Raw genomic sequence first — 20,479 nt, forward strand, 5'->3', positions numbered from 1 at the left:
TAAACATTTATGAAAGCTCTGTACTTACAATTGTGTTAATATAAATTCAGCAAAAAAAAATAAGGGAGCAGAAAAATGTTCAAATTTTTTTAGTGATTTTTGAAAGGCTGTAACTTCGTGAATAATGAGTCGTATCGAGAAAAAAAAGAAAAGCGGTCTTGGGCTTGAAGATTCTAATTCTGAAAACTTGAGATGAAACATATTTTTGAGCATCACTCATCGCAATCAAAAGAGATAATGCAAGGCCAAAATTTTACATACCTAAAGGCCCTTGAAGAAGATTGATTCTAATTCCCAAAACCCACCTTCCGTTCGCTGTACGATCATTAGTTCATGAGATATCGATGAAAAAAAAAGCTGACTTTTCACTCAACAGTCGATATCTCAATAAAAAAGAATCGTATAGAAAATTTAAAAAATCAAATTGCAGTTGAGTAATGAAGCTAAATGACCCTGGCATTAAACCAAAAAATATTTTTTATCTCAAGATTTCAAAACTAGAATCTTCAAGCTTCAAAATGCTTTTCTTTTTTTCTCCATACGACCATTATTCACGAAGTTACAGCCTCTCAAAAATCACAAAAGAAATGCTACCTTGATTTTTTTTTCTGTGTGTATATTAAAGAAATTTGAATTAACAAAAAAAAAGTTAAATTTACAGAACTCTATGTATTCCCTTCAACACAAAATCTGGTTTGCATAAATGCATCATAGGTTGTACCTACGTATTATTATTTTGTAATGACTTACGATAACCCTCATTTTTAATGTGAGAACCAACTACACTTTTCTGACGAAATACAATTGTATTACTAACAAGAGGTATAGTGAGTTTAATTTATGATATTTTAACGCTAGTTACCTTGGGAACTGCAAAAATAACGTTTATAAAAAAATGCATAGTTTGTGTGATTCACATACAAGTTAAAAGTTTGTAATTGCGTACAAATGCAATAAATTTTTAAACTTTATAATGACAATAATGACACACAAAAACTAAAATTTAGTTTAAAGTATAAATATACTACAAAATAAATTTTGGCTCCTCATCTCAATTCTTACCATCATTATACCAAAATTCGTCATTTGTGTCAAAAATACTGTCTATAAGTATTACCGCAATTGGAATAATTATATGCTAATCCACTATTGGTATCAGAACAGTTCAAAGAGATACACAAAAATAGGAAGTAGGAATATAAAGAAGTATAGTAACGCACGCTTCTAAGCAGAAATCATGGCCTTTGAATATTATGGAACGGAGTTCACAAGACAAAATTTTAACAATTTGTTATTTACTCTAGGGGCCATCAACTCGTACCAAATTAAATCTATACTAGTATTTGGTTGCTTCGATGCTAGGAAATGACGATATGATTACTGACTGAGTTATTGAGATGTTCTTATAAAAATGTGTTAAGGCTAAGGTCAGAAAATGGGAACAAGAAACGCCTTGGAGGCAAGCCAAAAAGTTTTTAAAGGAACTGACAAAGGAGTTGATGAGACGAACCTACTGAACCAAAGATCAAGAAGGAAAAGAAAGTGGAAACCTCAGCTCATGTGAGTGTGAAGGTCTAACAGGAAGCATTTATACTGTTCGACTGCAACAGTGTAAAGCAGCAAATGGGTTGTTACAGGTATATTTTTTGGAATCGATTTATTTCCATAATATAATTGGAAGAAACTCTTAGAAACCAGATTTCTATTATGTTCCAAATAAAATTTGACTATCTTAGAAGCAGTTAGAACATTTAATTCGCTCGAATATTGATTTATGTACAAAAAATTGGTAGCACACCCAACGTCTTTTTAAATATAACTCGGAAGTTTTCTCTGTTTCTCAAATTATTTTTATCTTTAGTTTACTTCTGAACGAAGTAAGATCGTATTACTAGGAATGCTCGTGGAATATTTTAAAATAAAGCAATTTTATGGGCATATTTCAGCCTATTCTGGAACATTACAAACTTGGAAACATAAAAACCAGTAAACAGTATTTCAGATATTTTTATATGGCACTAAATTAACCCGACGCGCATTTGCCTACCCCGTAAAATATTTAACGCCGTACTTAAGGAAGAAGACAAAAGTAATATATTTTATTTTATTTGAGTCATACTCTGGGTTTTCGGAGTTATAAACGTGTTTTTGTCAAGCGGCTAATTAATTATAGTGGCGCAGTGATTAACGGGCGATCATTGGATTCTTTTTATTGTCCAAGTCATTATTTTAAGCGCTCTCTCTTTTAGTGCCGTGTGTGTAATTTAATTTTCTCATCTCCGATATAACGGACCGGGACACTAAAGCGTTTAGTGCTATAATAGTTGTATAATATATCCTCTTATTCTCATCTACATGTTAATGGCATTTGTACGTAATTATCAGAGTAGTATTAAATAGAATATTAGTGTAAAATGTAAATCATTGATGGTTCTTAGAAAGAAGCAATTCTTAAATTGCATCAACATTAAAATTATAACCAACTTAATATAGTACGTTGTTGCTTAGATTTAGCCACGCTTCCGGTCACCCATAAGAAAAAGTGTGAATTGAAAAGGGCAATATGGGAAAATTTTAGAATATTCTTAAATATTAAAAGTGCCCCTATTATGGGCAGCGGTTCTTACCAGTGTTGCCAGGTTAAAAAACGGAAAATCACTTGCATTAAAAGTTTCCTGATTTTGCAAAAAATCGGTAATTTTGAATTTTTCGCATATTTACGCAAAATACAAACAATAATTAAATAAAACTAAATATACTATTTTAAAACATGTTTCATTACAGATTAAATTAAAGTTCTTGACTGAAAAAAAAAATAACTAAACTGACGAGTCGCGTAATAAATTAGAGACGTTTTGTATGATATAACAGAATTTTTAATAATCAAGAATAAGAAACATATGTTTTTTTTTAAATATAAAGATAATGTAAAAAAATCACCAGAAATAACGCTTTTTAAAATGTTTTCACCATTTCACGAAATGTGTTGGAAAATCACCAAATCTGGTGAATTTTCACCAGACCGGGCAACCTTGGTTCTTACACTATGTCTTATTCCAAATGCATTGATAATACCTAAAACACATATTATTAACTCTTTTTACTCTTTTTTAAAGTTTTCAATAATTCAAACATATTCAAAACATTTTTTTAACAATTTTCAATACATCATAATTTACAGTTTCTACAATATTTGTTGAGAGCCCATAAAGTTCTATTATCGGAACTACTGTAACGATTTACCTCGGCAGTTTCGCGTTATTTTCAGAATATTAAATACCTAATTTTACATGTTAAACACGATACTCTTCGACTGGCAATTAAATACTTTCTTTTATTTTTCACCTCCATTGATTTATTTTAATAATAAATTACACTGAAAATGCATAGGACTATACACGAAGAAACACGCCTCCATAATTTCTCGGTTGTCGAATGCGGTTAATTATAAGAAAGTGGCACAGAGGTCTTCTTGGAATTCTCTCAACAAATATTGTACGTACTGCATTTAAATTTTAGTTTTTACTTTTGATAATTATTTGTTACTAGCTGTTCACTTGATATTGTAGGTATAATTCAATTGTAGTTTGGATTATGTAACCATAAAGTAATTTTTCGCAATATCAGAAATTAGGAATCTTGTTTGTGAGGTTATACATCTTTTGCATGTTTGATTTCATTTGATACGATACTTCTAAATTGGAATAGAAAATATTATCGCAATAAAATGTTAAGGTGAATATTAAAATCCATACCCAATTAGTGATGCATCATCCTCAGTTGATCTGAGCAAAAGCGGATCCAGCAAAAACTCAAAAAATGTATAACTATTTCAAAGGATAATCAAAAAGATGACTGTATCAGTTAGAACATTAGATTCTGACAGGCAAAGTTTTATCATTGCAAGTGTTTAAGCATATAAAATAAACATTTTCGAAAAATTTTACGAAAACACACCGATCTAGTTCTTATTTAGGCGGCTATAGAAAAGCGCCCATATTTTGGATTGGGATATATTTGGGTAAAGTACCTTGATTTCTAAATTACAAGTGAATATTTTGTCAACTAATTTTATCTATCCGAGTTACAAAGTTAGAAACAATAGTACCTATAGGTAGTTCAGCAACTTAATCTCGTTTTAACAAAATTTGGTTTTTAGAAAATAGAAATCATTTGCTTAAAGCGTAAGAAAGGGTATTTTGAAATTATCACTGATCAAAAACTGTGGTTGATTTTTTAAAAAATAACATTATTTTCCCAAAGAAAGATTGAAAATAAATACAAAATATGTGTTTCTACTTTTTTATTGTTCTGATACGAATAACAATTTTAATATGGACAAATTGTATGTTGGGTAACCTAAAGTTGACGATTTTCTCCAAAACGATTAGTTCTTTCAAAATAACAGAAAAGTACCTACTTATTTTTTCATTACAGTGAGCTTTTCCTAAAACAAATAATATTAAAATTGCGAATTGTGTTTATACAGTGCAAGTCTAAAGTTTGAAATAATTTTTTAAAAACGTTCCCATTCTTTCCTTTCCCGTCTTCGAATATCTTTTTTTTTATTAAGTGTAAATCTACTTTTTCTATACTTTTAAGTCAGACTGTAGCTACATTTTTTGTATATAAAATTATTATTAAATAACTTTTAGTCCGAAAAATTATGATTTTTGCTAACGCATGCACAGCCGTGAATATTAAGTATTTTTGTACCTTGAAAATATTGAAGCGAACAAAATTGGTTGATTATTTCTATAATGTTATCTAGTGAAAAGAGATACATAACGGGAATTATTACAATTAACTGTGTACAAATAAATTTCATTAGAAATTGTAATTATGATCTACGTTGCCCTATAATACAGCAATTTTATGAGTGAAATTAAATCTTGGAAACGTAAATACACCTAATTTAATTATGATCGTAAATCAAAACTTTATTAGGCAATTATAATTTGATGTAAAATGTAACTCTACTTTGTAAAATTCATCAAGCCACATTCGGTTGAACTTCCTCGCAATATAATTTAATTATACTCGCGAAATGAATACTCTGATACTTTCCGTTCGATTTCTTCTCAAGATGAAACACCTGAAGTGTACCTAGTGTATTACATTTAACGACGTTTATTCGAAATTAAAAAGAATCAGTATCTTCAAATAACCTCACTTCCACATAAATCTGTAATAAATATATATGGAATATTCAAAATGGGATAATTTCAAAAGTATACAGTGTGTCCAATATAAGGATGAGATAGCATTAGGATCTAGGGAACGATAAGAAATACGGGATGGCTCAAGTTAGAGAAAAGTTGTGTTCTTTTATACCTAACAATATTCCGTTTAGAAAGTTTTAAAATTTCGGGTAGTTTCAGAGATATCCGGAAAAACCCGAAATTTTGCAAAATCGTTTTATTATTTTTTTTCTGGCTTTATTTGAAAACGAATTTTGAATTTTAAAATAAACTGCATATTTACATTGCCACTTTTTTGCTCTATCCAATGGCGTCATCATTTTTGCAATCCGACATTGCGTTTTCGAGGGGCCATTATCAGATTAATTTTTTTAAATAAATAGCTGCTATTTTTATGACAAAATCTAGTCATTTTTAATTCTGAATTATATGATATTACTATTGTAATCGCTTAAAAAGGTTTTTAGCTTGTTTTAGCTATCAAATACAATTTTTTCAGCTCCGTAATAGTAAGATACCTTTTTATATAAACAACTTTAGCAATTAAGTGCTCATATCGAATTTTCAATATTCATCAAGGTAAACATTCTTAGTAACAGTGCCCGTTACTGGTATTAAAGTTTACATAAAAATTTTAGTGAATCTTTGTCTCTAATCAATTATAATTATATCACTATCTTCAGTTTATGATTTTTTTAAACTTCAATCCCCCGTACCTTAAAAACTCGCTGGTGCAATCGAATATTTTGGTTTAAAATTACTCAAAAAATAACCTCTGATATTATTTTATATTTAAAATATACAATATTACGGCCGTACAGGCCCTTATAATACAAAATGGGTACAATGTCCGTAACGACTCTTGAAACGTCTTTAAAATCACTAATCAGGGAAGTTTTGTTTAGGACTCGCGTTAGTAACCGTCATATTGGGTTAGCTATGTCGAATTACATAACTTTAACATCAAATTTATGACCTAAACAAAATATTCCTGATTACTGATTTTCAAGACGTTCCAAGAGTCTTTACACCGGATATTAAATTCGCATTGTTGTCCATGCGCCCATTCGTTCTGCCCATTTTGTACTGCAAGGGTCTATACGGCCACTATATTATATCTACCATTTTAAATTTTGCAATTTTCACATCAGAACTGTGATTGCCGACCTCAAAAACTCCTAAGGATCATATTTCGAGCCGCCCTAACAATTGTTGCCCATTTTGTATTGCAATGACCTATACGGCCGCCATATTGGATCTGTCATTTTGATATTTGCAATTTTGACATCAGAATTGTGATTGCCGACCCTAAATATCCCGAGTATCAAATTTCCAGCTAGTCAAACGATTGTTTCCCATTTTGTATTGCAAGGGCCTATATACGACCGCCATGTTGGATCTGCCATCTTGAATTTTGCAATTTTTACTTCTGTTTCATATTTTATGACCTATACCTAATACTCTTGTGTAAATAATTTTAGCCTGATGCGCTGGTTAATGGGAAATCGTTTCTGTGAAATGAAATTAAAGTCCTACCGAAGCCTATTTAGCGGCCATATATTATATCAGCCATGTTGATATTTTAAAAATTATGGGAGCTATGCTACTTCAAGAAAGTGCTGCAACTGCCAATGTGTTTATAAATGAACGATGTAACGTTGTTTTTGATTAGCATAAAAATATATGAATAGGGTTTTCAATTTTTCAATTTTCAAAAATATATACATATGTTTGACGTTTTGATATAGAGCACCCCTCATTGTCAAGCATATTTGTAAAATGAGTCTCACTATATATGATATATTATGTGCCAATATAACTTCTCTAGGTATAATAGTTACACTCTATATGCAGAAGAAGTTTTAAACAAAAATACTTTTATTAGTGTAGGCAGCCTAAAAACCACCCCGAAAGTATTTCGACGTGCCAGTGATTTGTCGTCACCGCGACTTTTTGTCGCTTTTGTTTGTTCTCCAGAAGGGTTCTTGCGAGGAATTCTTTTCGAACCTCTAATGTCTGATCTCCTGTGTTTGTTATTGCCGCGGCTGAAATTTAAGAGATTTTTTGCCATCCCTCCTTTGTCCGCCCTTTTCCGTCCGCATTAAATTTCTTCAAAATAACTCACTTACCGAAACGCGCCGCTATTAAATTCTTCAACATCGGCCTAAGACAAATATCTCATTAACGCCAGGAATTGCTTTTTTTCATCCAACTTATAAATACTTGGTATAAAATACTTTATTTTCATTTTAACTTAAAACACTTACTATTTGTATTATTAAATGAAACGAGTAGTCACCAGTGATCTCTATAATAAATAGATAGTAATAATTATGCACCTGCATAAAAAATTTAAGAATTTTAAGGATGAAATTGTTGAAGTTAGTTTCCTGCACTAGGCATGTTTTCTCACTAGCTGGTTTGGCTTTTCGTATATATTAGTAGTGCTTATACGTTCTTTACACAACAAGCTTGAAATAATTCATCGTGTCCCCGAGCTTTAGATACGCAGTGGCAACGTTACCGAAGTAGCACCAAGCAGAAATCTTGACGATAATAGTGTGTTTAGCAGAGAATGTACGTAGAGGTTATAAACATAAACTCATATACATATTCACTCACAGTCAAGCAGCAATTAAGGCATTAGACACACACGAGGTGGGTATGTGGGAATGTTTACAAATGCTGATTGAACTGACAACCATTAATACAGTTAGATTGTGTTGAGTGTCAGGACACAAAGGCATTGACGGAAATGAGAGAGCGGATGAACTAGGAAGAGATCCGAAAAATAGTTCATTGATCGGGAGCCCTTCTATGACACATCTCCAGTGGAGCTCTGATCTGAACAAATGGACTGTCCATACTGAAAAGAACGTATGAGTTGCTGAGCTTGAGCAATATTCGGCTCAGGAAAGTGACGGGACTTATAACGGGACACACTTTGGAAATATGTATACAAGGTAAGGCTTGTTTGCAGGTGTGCGAAGACTCAGCGGATGAAACTTCTCTGCCCGGGATTTGCACGTAGCAGAATGACGCTCCTGGGAAAACCATTTCTGAATCCCAAGGAGCTGACAGAAGCATCGGCAAGTAAGCTTTCGAACTTAGTGAAAATGACAACACTACTTGCTGAATAGGTATGAACAGTGGGGCGTACTATAGGCCTTATGAGGCCGTGGTGTTATGGGACTGAAATAGAACCTAACCACAGGTTAAGAAGAAGAAAAAGCACCGGAGCTCATTTCCTATCCGTTCGTCGAACGGCGAACGTATTCGAACCACAACCTTGAAGGCGGCGCTGCAATCGTTAGGAATGAAACGAGTAATAATCAGCTGATTGTATGTTTATGTTATGAAGGAAGTGTTGTATGGTTGTTATGACTAGTTTTCCGTTAGGGATTTACATTTAAATTAAACCAAATTCATTTATTATTAATTTGTACATTGATAGGTAAGTATTTCAAGTATTTCATTAATGTGTTCTTATACCGCACTAGTATGTTTTTCTTGTAACATATTTATTCTCTCCAAGCGTTCATTACGGTGACTTTTCCTCAATTATGTGACTCGAAATTGTTTCCTCTGTGGTAACTTCACTGAAGGAACATCAGATCTTTTTAACCGTGAACTAACAGTACCTGAAAACAATCCGATCTATTGAAGTAAATACTTACAGTATCAAAAAATATAATCCTACCTTTTCCATGATAGTCCTCATGTTTAAAGCGTAAGGAACAGACACGCATAGTTGAGGTCACTGGTTTGCTCATCAGTAAAATCTTGATCCATACTTTTCTTCTATCAACTTTTTCGACTAAACCTAAACTGTTACTGGTATAAACAAAATCACCTTTCTTCGGAAATAATAGTGGAAATGAATTGACCTATCCTTGTTTTTCCTTGAATGGCAACCATAGACACAACAGTTCGTATTATGCACAGTTTTTTGGACATATTTAATGTTTTTCTAACTCACTTGAAACACTATTTAAAAAAATAAATTGCAACGAATAGTAACCTTTAGAAAATCCTAGCCCTAACATAGATTTTTATAAAATCTTGTGTAAACTAGAAATATAAAATGTACATTTAATTTTTAACTTCTTTGTCTTTAACTAAAGCTAACTTAGGGCTACTTTTTCATATAAAATCGGTAAATGTGTTCCAAGTTTTTTTATAGCTAATATTTTATTGCAGTACCGTTTATACTATGTATAAAAAGCACAAACAAATCTTAGTTTTTAGATATATTCACAGAACACGCACTACTCGTAACAACTAAAGGTATTAACAAATTACACTTCACAAAACACAGGTATCTCCCCCACTACTCAGGTCTCATGTCTTTGTCACTGCTACTGCAGACTCTCTTCTTGATCTGCGGATCTCGTGGACAAGGTCGGTTTGGTCAAGCTTTATTTGTAATTACTCGTAAGTGCCCTGCGCATAATCAAACTGGCTGAACTTACTTCTCATACAGAAATTATTAATTTTTGTTTAACAAAGTTCAAAATATTTTTTAAATTTTGTTCTGGAGTCACTTTTTTGTAATAACCAAAAAATATAAAGTGTCATATAAATAAGAAACATGCAACCTTTTAATGTTAATACCTATTTGGATATTACTCGCATGTAGGTACTTATTTTCAAATTTCGCTGAAGCATGTGACATGGAAAACAGTACCTAATACAGTTAATAATAATTGTATTCTAAATTTGGATGCAACTCCATCTAGTATGAAACTTATTATTTCTTAATTGTATATATCAATATAACTAGCTCAATTTTTTATTCACTTTTTTAAAGATGAAATAGCTTAACAAATAGGAAACAACTGATCAACAGGTAAAAATATTAAAAACTATTGCATGTGTGGTACCACTGGTACAATTTTGGTTATTGTATATTTCAGTTATTTACTTCTTACTTATTAAAATAATAAATATTTCGTGCATACAGTGCATAATATTTATAAAACTAAAATCAATTGATCACAATTGTCTCATTTTACAGTAACAACATCTTGTCTTTGAAATAGAAGTATTTTTTCTGTCAAATAAATATATCGGTTCACTTAACAAAAAAAAATAAGACAGANTATTTTTTATACAGTTAAACCTACCTAGTAAGTAAGTTTTATGAGGTATACAGGATGACTCAAAACTTATCCAAAAACAAAATTTTGTATGTACAAAGAACTCTTACAATTATAACTTCGTAAAAAAATCAGGGCACTTCTGTACGGCGCACTATGGGTCAAACGGCACTTTTTAATGTCAAAATCAAATATCTCGAAGAAGAATTAACGAATCGTTCTACAATTTTTTTTTTTTTAATTAAAGCTCATTTGATGCAGATTTAGGGAAAATTATTGCGAATGTCATCATCCCCTATTTTGAGGGTGGAAATGAAGGGTGAATAGGTGAAAAAAGTGAAAATCGATTTTCTTCGTTCAAAAATCTAATATCTTCGATAAGAATCAATGCTCAATTGAAACAAGTTATGGAAAAATTAATGAATATATTTTCATCTCTATTTTAGGAGTGAGGATGTGGAAAAATGAAAATTAAAGAAAATATGCATAAAAGGTTTTTGTCGCTGAACACGAATAAAAGCATCAATAAAACAAAAAACTCTTTTTCAGGAGCTGTTTTTAACTGAGGGGTGAGGGATTGACTAATAAAATTCTGAAATATTACCAGTCTTTCAATTTGCTGATCTTAAATAATATGGTAAACCATTTTCTTATCATCTGTAAATTTCAGGGTGATTTTTCATTAACCCTTACTTAAGGGAAATGGCAATTTGGGGTTTAGGGGTGGAATGTAAAACGTCAAAGAAGGTATTTGTTGAGGATTTTTGTGGTCCCTAGATATGTAAAAGTTTATTTTTTCGTCGTCAAATTTTATGTGTAGCTTTTTATTAGTCTGTGCTTTAAGGGTAGGAATAAGAGGTGGAGATTTTCATCACTAGGCAAAAATTAAAAAATCTGTCACTGGAAGGGATTCGATGAATATAAATATGATCACTGTTTTTAATCCTCTCTTACTTTCTGGAGGTTTTTCATTACGTCCTCCTTAAGGGTGCAAATTAAGGTTGAGCATTGATTCCAACCATGTGTCTTAATTTCACTGTATTTATCGAAGATATAAGATTTTTTAACAAAGAAAATCGGTTTTCACTTTTTTCACCTATTCACCCTTCATTTCCACCCCCCAAAAGAGGGGATAATGACATTCCCAATAATTTTCCCTAAATCTGCATCATATAAGCTTTAATTTAAAAAAATGTAAAACGATTCGTTAATTTTTCTTTGAGATATTTGACTTTGACCTAAAAAAATGCCGTTTGACCCATAGAGCGGCGTTGGAAACTGGTCCACTGTAAAACCTAACCGTACACAAGGCGAAGTGTAATAAAAAACAGACAAAAACTTGAAAGAATTTCGCAAGGAAAGGAATAAATAGAATTTTATAACACCTATTTTATATCAGCACATCCAACTGCTTGTGCCGCTATTTCTATTATTAATTAATGAAATTTGTGGTTTTACTTAATAAAATAATTTGACATACCTGATGTTGCAATAACTGTTCAAAATTTTGTTCACTTACGTGTAAACCCGTATTACACAGTTTCTACGAACACAAATGTTGTCTTGCTTCACCATAAATTAAAACGATATCCATCAGTTGCTACTCACGTAAGTCATTTTTGACACTAACTACTAAAAAACTATTGTAAATACCATCGCAATGACGTTAATACTAATTGTAAAATCGGATTTCAGTATTCAGAGTCACTAGGGCCACGTGGCTCTCCACGCCCATGGCATATAGCTCACAACGCGAATGACTCTAGAGACTACAGTTGTCCAGCGATGTAATGGTGGAAAGTACTACAATTTTTTTTACCGGAAATTGTAAGGATTTTATAAAAATTTTATTTACGATGTTGACTCCATTTTCCATGCGTAAATTTTTTTGGATAAGTTGTGAATCACTCTGTATGTATAGTCTATCTTGCAATTAATTAAATTAAACCTTAATCAGTATCGAAAGTACCAACCCCNTTTACTTCTTACTTATTAAAATAATAAATATTTCGTTCATACAGTGCATAATATTTATAAAACTAAAATCAATTGATCACAATTGTCTCATTTTACAGTAACAACATCTTGTCTTTGAAATAGAAGTATTTTTTCTGTCAAATAAATATATCGGTTCACTTAACAAAAAAAAATAAGACAGACTGATTATTTCTTCATAATATTTTGGATCCTAAATGTTGTAAACTGTGATAATTATGGTAAATTGATATTTTTTATATATGGAAATACATAAATCATAAATCCTTGTTTAAGTATCTGATTTTACTAAAGAAAGTTAACAGTGAAAATTAACAGTAATTAATTATGTTTTACTAATTCGCTGTTTAATTTCACTTATTAATTAGTATGTTATTATTGCAATAAATATTATATATGAATATGTAAATAAATGTAAACTTAGGTAATAAGAACATCATTCACTTACACATCATTAAATAATCTCTTGTCAAGTTATTTTCATCTAACAACCACCCATCTCATAATAAATCATAAATAACTAATAAATGCTTTTTATTGCTTACATGGTACTAAAACAGTTTACTAGTTAATGTTTTGAAACCTGTTTTTGTTCTCATTATCAAAGCAAAATATATTATGTTATAAAATATATCAAATGGACCGTTAAAAGTATTATTTAGTGGTACAGAAATTGAAAACTCAGCTTATTTCTTTACTGTAACGTACAACGCTGATAATGAGGCAGATAATTTTGCACAAAATTCAGCAAAATCAACAAAACCTAACCATCGAGTTTCATTATAAAAAAAATTAGGCCCCAATGGATAAACTCAAATATACAACCTTGTAAATTAGTTAACTTATTTACATAAAATATAAATAGCTATTTGAACCTTCTCAATATATCTTTATCTTTAACTTAAATTCCCGCAATTGCCTCAAATTTAATTCGTATATATTTCTTTCCAATGCTCAAAATATTATTTAAAAATGTTTTCTCAAAGTATTTACAAATTGTTGCTATTCTTTATAAAGGTTTATCTTATCCTCACTATTTCACCCTATTTTAGGGGGTATTTTAGCGTTATATTAAAAAATGACCTGGTAAATCGGATGGAATAAAGACACAAAATCTAACAGAACATTTTTATTTTTATAGGGCTGTGTAATCGTTGTTTTGTCAACTTCAACAAGCAATACCTATATTGAAGGAATGACAATTAATAACGATCATATAAAATTAAATTTGTTTTTTTATTTATTAATTTGGATTAAACCACTCGTCCCAAAGGCTCGTGACCCAAACTGCTTCAATGTGTAACGGTTTATTTCACAACACGTTCATTGACTGATTACTGTCAGTATTGTAAGAAAAGACAATACGTAGATAATGTAGATATATAAAATTTCCTGTTTCTTTTAACTTCTTAAGACAATAAATGTTACGAAGCTAATTCATTAAAGGAAATTAAGCTCATTGTAGATATAATCTAAGACAACTCAATCTGGGTTCAATATCACCGTTAATCTACGGCCCGATCGAACAAGATAACTTTTCCCGTGTAATCAAGCAGACGTTGCATCTGGGCAGGCGGCTCTGCATTCCCGTCTCATTAGTAGGCAGCACAGCTCAACTCCTAAGTCCTAAATCATAGCAAAATTAATTACATTTCATTCCTGTTATCAAGTTATACACAAATCACATCACTATCTGTTACGGCTCCATTTGATTCTAATAACGTGCGTTATCAACAGATAGCGCTCTTGTCCGATACTCTGTTCTATGACAGTTACAAATTCTAATTATTTATGACCACTGATTACACGCATTAGTTGGTCTGTACGGTTCTACCGATTAATACGTGAAATTAGTTGATATTCAAAATATGACATTGAACGAAGGATACTGCAATAAATCCTGTGTTGGTTTATGATTTACCGAATACACTTTTACAAACCTTTTTTACACCTGTAGGACAGTTTATAAATAAATAAATAAATAAACATTATTTATTAGACCAAAGGAATATTTATATAAAAATTTGTAATCTAATAATATATAAACATACTTTGTAGATCACTTATCCATTTGGTTAATCTACGGTCTGCTACGATCGATTTGAGCAATTTTTTGGAAAATCTTTTCAGATATTTTTATAAATCTAACTACATCGTCCGAATCAGAGTCGATTAAAACCATAAAATAGAGCAATTTTTTTTTTAATACAAATTTAAGGTTTTAAATTTAACATGTTTAAAAATCTAGGAGACATTGAGGTATCTGAAAAAAAAATAGCTAATTGATGCAACTGTTGTTATAATTACAGTGTAGGAAAGTACCGATGGTCTATCAGAAGTTACGTGAGAGCGATAAAGTAAGCCATAGAAATCCATGTGATAGACAAGGAAGGCTATAATGAAGGCGTCTAATAGTCAACGCCCATTTCGCCCTTCCACAAATAAGAAGTGGATCTTATAGATAAACCATCGGTACTTTCCTACACTGTATATACCCTAGACCATGCTGCTCTTAGTACTAAACTTATATTAATTTGGTGTGAGTAATTTGTCTTTAACATTTTTTAAAAATTATTTAAGTAATAGACACCAAAGAGTTCTTTTAAATAACACGTTTTCAGAATTTGCTTAAGTAAAGGTGTACCTTAAGGCAGTATTTTAGGTCCCTTGCTTTTTTCCATATATACTTCAGATTTGTCTAGTCACCTTGAATTTTGTCGATCACGCCAATCTATTATTTTTCTGATTATCGTGACCTGGATAAGGCTGTTGAAAATATTAATTCAGATCTTGTTGCTATCAGTAGATATTCTGAAGCTGATGAATTAATTATTAATGAAAGTAAGACAAAAATATTAGTGTTTGGTAATCACCGTAATATTATTATTTCATGTCAATCTTTTAATGTTGTATTAAATATTATAACCTTACAACCAATAACTACTTGTAACAAATCTTGGTTTAGAATTGAATGTAAATCTCAGATTTAGTTATCATGTGTCTAATTCGGTAAAAACGTCTTTTGGTAAATTAAAACTTTTTTATATGTATAAAGATATTTTATCTACTGATGTTAAGTTACGAATGTGTAACTCAATAACTCTTTCTCGAGTAACATATTATGATATTTGTGTACCTACTAGTCTGCATTGACAGTAAGAGATAAATACTCTTTACAAAAAATCCAAAATGCTTGCCTTAAGTTTTGTTATAAGGTGTAATCTACGTGAATGTTTTGTAATTAACCTAACCTGTCTTGTATATCTTGTATATAACGTTTTAGCTATTAAACAGCCGCTATACTTATATGACAAAATCATAAAAAATTCCGATATACATGACTATATCATTTACATCGTAATCATTTAAATATACCCAAGCACAGGCTTACTTTATTCCATGGCAGCTTTGCCTACAACTCTGTAAATGTATTTAATTCGATACCAGTAAACATCAAATTATCTTGTAACATTGCTATATTCAGAGAAAGGATCTAAGAATTTCTTGTACTTAGTCGAAGTCTTACATAGTTATTTCTAATTTATATTTTTTATATTGTTTTTTTTTTCTTTTGGAATTATATTTGTATTTGTGTTATATTGAACAACTCTGTTGGATATCGCCACTCATTTTGATATGTTTAGTGTATTCACTTTTTTTGATAAGCAATAAAGACTATATTGTTATTATTATTATTAATTGTAAATAATAAAATACGTACGTCATTTTAACAATTTTATCATCTTAAGTAATTCAACGCGAACATCTGTAAACCTACTATGAAAAATATATTTCCTCCATAGGAATTTGAAATGCTTCTAGTATTTCTTTGATGAAGATTATTAATTTGCTGTAACTTTTTTAAACATTTTTCTATAAACAAATTTGTCTTGTTTAAATATAATGTAAATTTACTGTAGGTACAATGCGTAATAAATATATAAGTATTGCGCTAATTTCAAGGAAATAATCTTACCAATTTCGTCTTACAAGATTATGTATATTTGCGTTACATGAAAGCTTTACCCTATAAAAAGGAAAGTTGTGGGCGGCTTTGATGAAACTTGAAATCTAAAATTCGGAAGATAATTAGAAGGGAACGTCTTTCCCATTCAAAAATAAACATTTTTCCCAGAAGCTTAAAAAATATAAACCGACTAAAAATTGATATTTACGGTTCCCGAAATCCCATTAGCTACTCCAAACAAATGAGCTTAAATTATGATTACAGATGTTTGACACTGTTTGTTGTTTCAGCTGATCGACGCAAGCTACCGCAGTAGTCCATCTTTCCAGACATCGGCTGTGATAGTTCTGTGCTCCGTGCTACTCGGACTTCTTGTGTTTATAGCAGTCATACTTGTTTGGAAGTAAGTACCATAGTTTTTCTTGGTTGTAAATGTTTTAATAAGAATTCGTTTCTAAATGCCATTGATATATTATTATTGATTTCCAACAACGTTTAGTAAGTAAGAGGAGTTCAGAATTGCTTTCAGCTAAAGGTATTTATGAAAAAGATAATTGGGGACTTATAACTTGAAAATTTTAAAGCAATTTATGATCTGAAAGAAGATGTAAAAATACTGAAAGTAAATATTTAGGTACCTATTTCAAAACAACAGATGAATTCAAAATGTACCAATATCTATTGTTTGAACTATAATGGGCTCACTCAGTAATACTTAATTTATAATTTGTTTTTACGTTTTCCTCAAGCACCCTCTAAATATGCGGTGAAAAAAATTAGGTCGATAGGTTTAATATTAACCGTGATAGGTAATTTCTAATTCGTAAAATATTTCAAGCATTCCAAGCAGTTCGCAGTACATTTGTAACGTCACCACACTGGACTGGCTTGACTCAACGGCTATATTATCTATTGCTTCAAGTTATTTATTTGAGATATAGTTTATATTGTTTTCTCTTATTTGTTGTATAGGTTACGTTTTTCCCTGCAATATTTTTTCACCTGTGAAGTACAAAATAAATCAAAGAAATGTTTGTGCCAAAAGGACTAGTATATAAGTAAAAAATATTCATCACTATATCAGGCACTTCGATTGCAAAAGACTGGTGCAAAAAGGTATGTGTTACTGCTAATGTACTCTTCTGGTAAATATGGAATCTGTGGGGTTAATAAAAACTGAACTGACGAAGTTATAAATTTTCCGAATCAAGATAGCTTTAAAAGTCTACGAATCCCATGTTATTTGTTGTTACATATAAATATGTGTTGCCAATACTGAGATAAGCAGACGAAGATAAAATTACATAAAATGCAGTTTTTGATCTCTCTGTCTCTTCCAAATTCTTGGTTATCAATGACAAAAACGTGTGTCAAACCGTTTGGTACGCATTTTTATTATTAAATGTGACGATGGTGCTTGAAAGCTGGTATTTTTTATACAGTTAAACCTACCTAGTAAGTAAGTTTTATGAGGTATACAGGATGACTCAGAACTTATCCAAAAATAAAATTTTGTATGAACAAGGAACTCTTACAATAATAACTTCGTAAAAAAAATAAGAAAGGGCACTTCTGTACGGCGTACTATGGGTCAAACCGCATTTTTTAATGTCAAAATCAAATATCTCGAAGAAGAATTAACGAATCGTTTTACATTTTTTTTTTAAATAAAGCTTATTCGATGCAGATTTAGGGAAAATTATTGCGAATGTCATCATCCGCTATTTTGAGGGTGGAAATGAAGGGTGAATAGGTGAAAAAAGTAAAAATCGATTTTCTTCGTTCAAAAATCTAATATCTTCAATAAGAATCAATGCTCAATTGAAACAAGTTATGGAAAAATTAATGAATATATTTTAGGGGTGAGGGTGTGGAAAAATGAAAATTAAAGAAAATATGCATAAAAGGTTTTTGTCGCTGAACAGGAATAAAAGCATCAATAAAACAAAAAACTCCTTTTCAGGAGCCCTGATTTAGGGGAATAACTGAGGGGTGGTGGATTGACTAATAAAATTCTGAAATATTACCAGTCTTTCAATTTGCTGATCTTAAATAATATGGTAAACCATTTTCTTATCATCTGTAAATTTCAGGGTGATTTTTCATTAACCCTTACTTAAGGGAAATGGCAATTTGGGGTTTAGGGGTGGAATGTAAAACGTCAAAGAAGGTATTTGTTGAGGATTTTTGTTGTCCCTAGATATGTAAAAGTTTATTTTTTCGTCGTCAAATTTTATGTGTAGCTTTTTATTAGTCTGTGCTTTAAGGGTAGGAATAAGAGGTGGAGATTTTCATCACTAGGCAAAAATTAAAAAATCTGTCACTGGAAGGGATTCGATGAATATAAATATGATCACTGTTTTTAATCCTCTCTTACTTTCTGGAGGTTTTTCATTACGTCCTCCTTAAGGGTGCAAATTAAGGTTGAGCATTGATTCCAACCATGTGTCTTAATTTCACTGTATTTATCGAAGATATAAGATTTTTTAACAAAGAAAATCGGTTTTCACTTTTTTCACCTATTCACCCTTCATTTCCACCCCCCAAAAGAGGGGATAATGACATTCCCAATAATTTTCCCTAAATCTGCATCATATAAGCTTTAATTTAAAAAAATGTAAAACGATTCGTTAATTTTTCTTTGAGATATTTGACTTTGACCTAAAAAAATGCCGTTTGACCCATAGAGCGGCGTTGGAAACTGGTCCACTGTAAAACCTAACCGTACACAAGGCGAAGTGTAATAAAAAACAGACAAAAACTTGAAAGAATTTCGCAAGGAAAGGAATAAATAGAATTTTATAACACCTATTTTATATCAGCACATCCAACTGCTTGTGCCGCTATTTCTATTATTAATTAATGAAATTTGTGGTTTTACTTAATAAAATAATTTGACATACCTGATGTTGCAATAACTGTTCAAAATTTTGTTCACTTACGTGTAAACCCGTATTACACAGTTTCTACGAACACAAATGTTGTCTTGCTTCACCATAAATTAAAACGATATCCATCAGTTGCTACTCACGTAAGTCATTTTTGACACTAACTACTAAAAAACTATTGTAAATACCATCGCAATGACGTTAATACTAATTGTAAAATCGGATTTCAGTATTCAGAGTCACTAGGGCCACGTGGCTCTCCACGCCCATGGCATATAGCTCACAACGCGAATGACTCTAGAGACTACAGTTGTCCAGCGATGTAATGGTGGAAAGTACTACAATTTTTTTTACCGGAAATTGTAAGGATTTTATAAAAATTTTATTTACGATGTTGACTCCATTTTCCATGCGTAAATTTTTTTGGATAAGTTGTGAATCACTCTGTATGTATAGTCTATCTTGCAATTAATTAAATTAAACCTTAATCAGTATCGAAAGTACCAACCCCAACTGGTGTTTTAGTAGATTTGACAAGCAGGTAATTTTCAAGAAGCTTGCACAAGATCTCAGAATTTATCCTAGTTCATCTGAGCTTTTTTTTAATTTTGACCAAGAAAAACCGTGTAAAAGTGTGGCAGTATTTGGGGTAATTTTAAATGTATTAACTATAATTAACTGGTTTAACGACATTTGCGGTTTAAATATGTGCGTACAACAATTGTTCCTTTAATAAAAGCCAGCCATAAGTGTTTTAATATTTTATTAGCATCCGGTTTATTGATATTTCGAATAAATTGTAGGCGTTACATTAATTAGCAAACAATGTTTACTGTTTGCTGAGTACTTCACTACCGTGAAGTACCTACATAAAAAGAAACAATGAACAATCGCGAAGATAGTGACGTTGCGTGAAAGTATTTCGCGAGACATCTAAATCATAATTCATTCAGATACGTAAATAAACATTGTTTTTCCAATGCTAACATCAAACAACAAAGCAGATCGATGTATAGGGGTAGTATTAAAGAATTCATATACAAAGAAGTTTCGACACGTTGGAACTCCTCCGAGCATCTGTTTCATAAATAACATATTAGGCATTTCGGGGCGAAACTTTCCTAACTCTTTTACAGCAGTTATTTAATGACTGCGCTGCGAGGGAATTTGGGATAGCGACGGTATTAAAGTATTAAATTGTATAATAACTCGGATTTATCGCTATTTGTCGAGTAATTTATCGAATGCGAAGAGCCAACAATTAAAACCGCAGGATATCTATGCTAAACGATGCAGGATTAAAACGCCATAAAACGTGACATTCTAACA

General features: G+C 31.1%; 1 protein-coding gene across 1 annotated transcript in view; it reads left to right on the forward strand.

Moving 5' to 3' along the window:
- LOC108913014 overlaps window positions 1–20,479 on the forward strand; it is a 153,466-nt gene that overhangs the window by 62,482 nt on the left and 70,505 nt on the right. The window contains exon 3 of the mRNA XM_023455413.1: window positions 16,553–16,665. Within this exon, the coding sequence (XP_023311181.1) occupies window positions 16,553–16,665 (113 nt within the window). The remainder of the gene's footprint in view (window positions 1–16,552; window positions 16,666–20,479) is intronic.

This window comes from Anoplophora glabripennis, unplaced genomic scaffold (genome assembly GCF_000390285.2).
Source record: "Anoplophora glabripennis isolate ALB-LARVAE unplaced genomic scaffold, Agla_2.0 scaffold669, whole genome shotgun sequence".
Lineage (NCBI taxonomy): Eukaryota > Metazoa > Arthropoda > Insecta > Coleoptera > Cerambycidae > Anoplophora > Anoplophora glabripennis.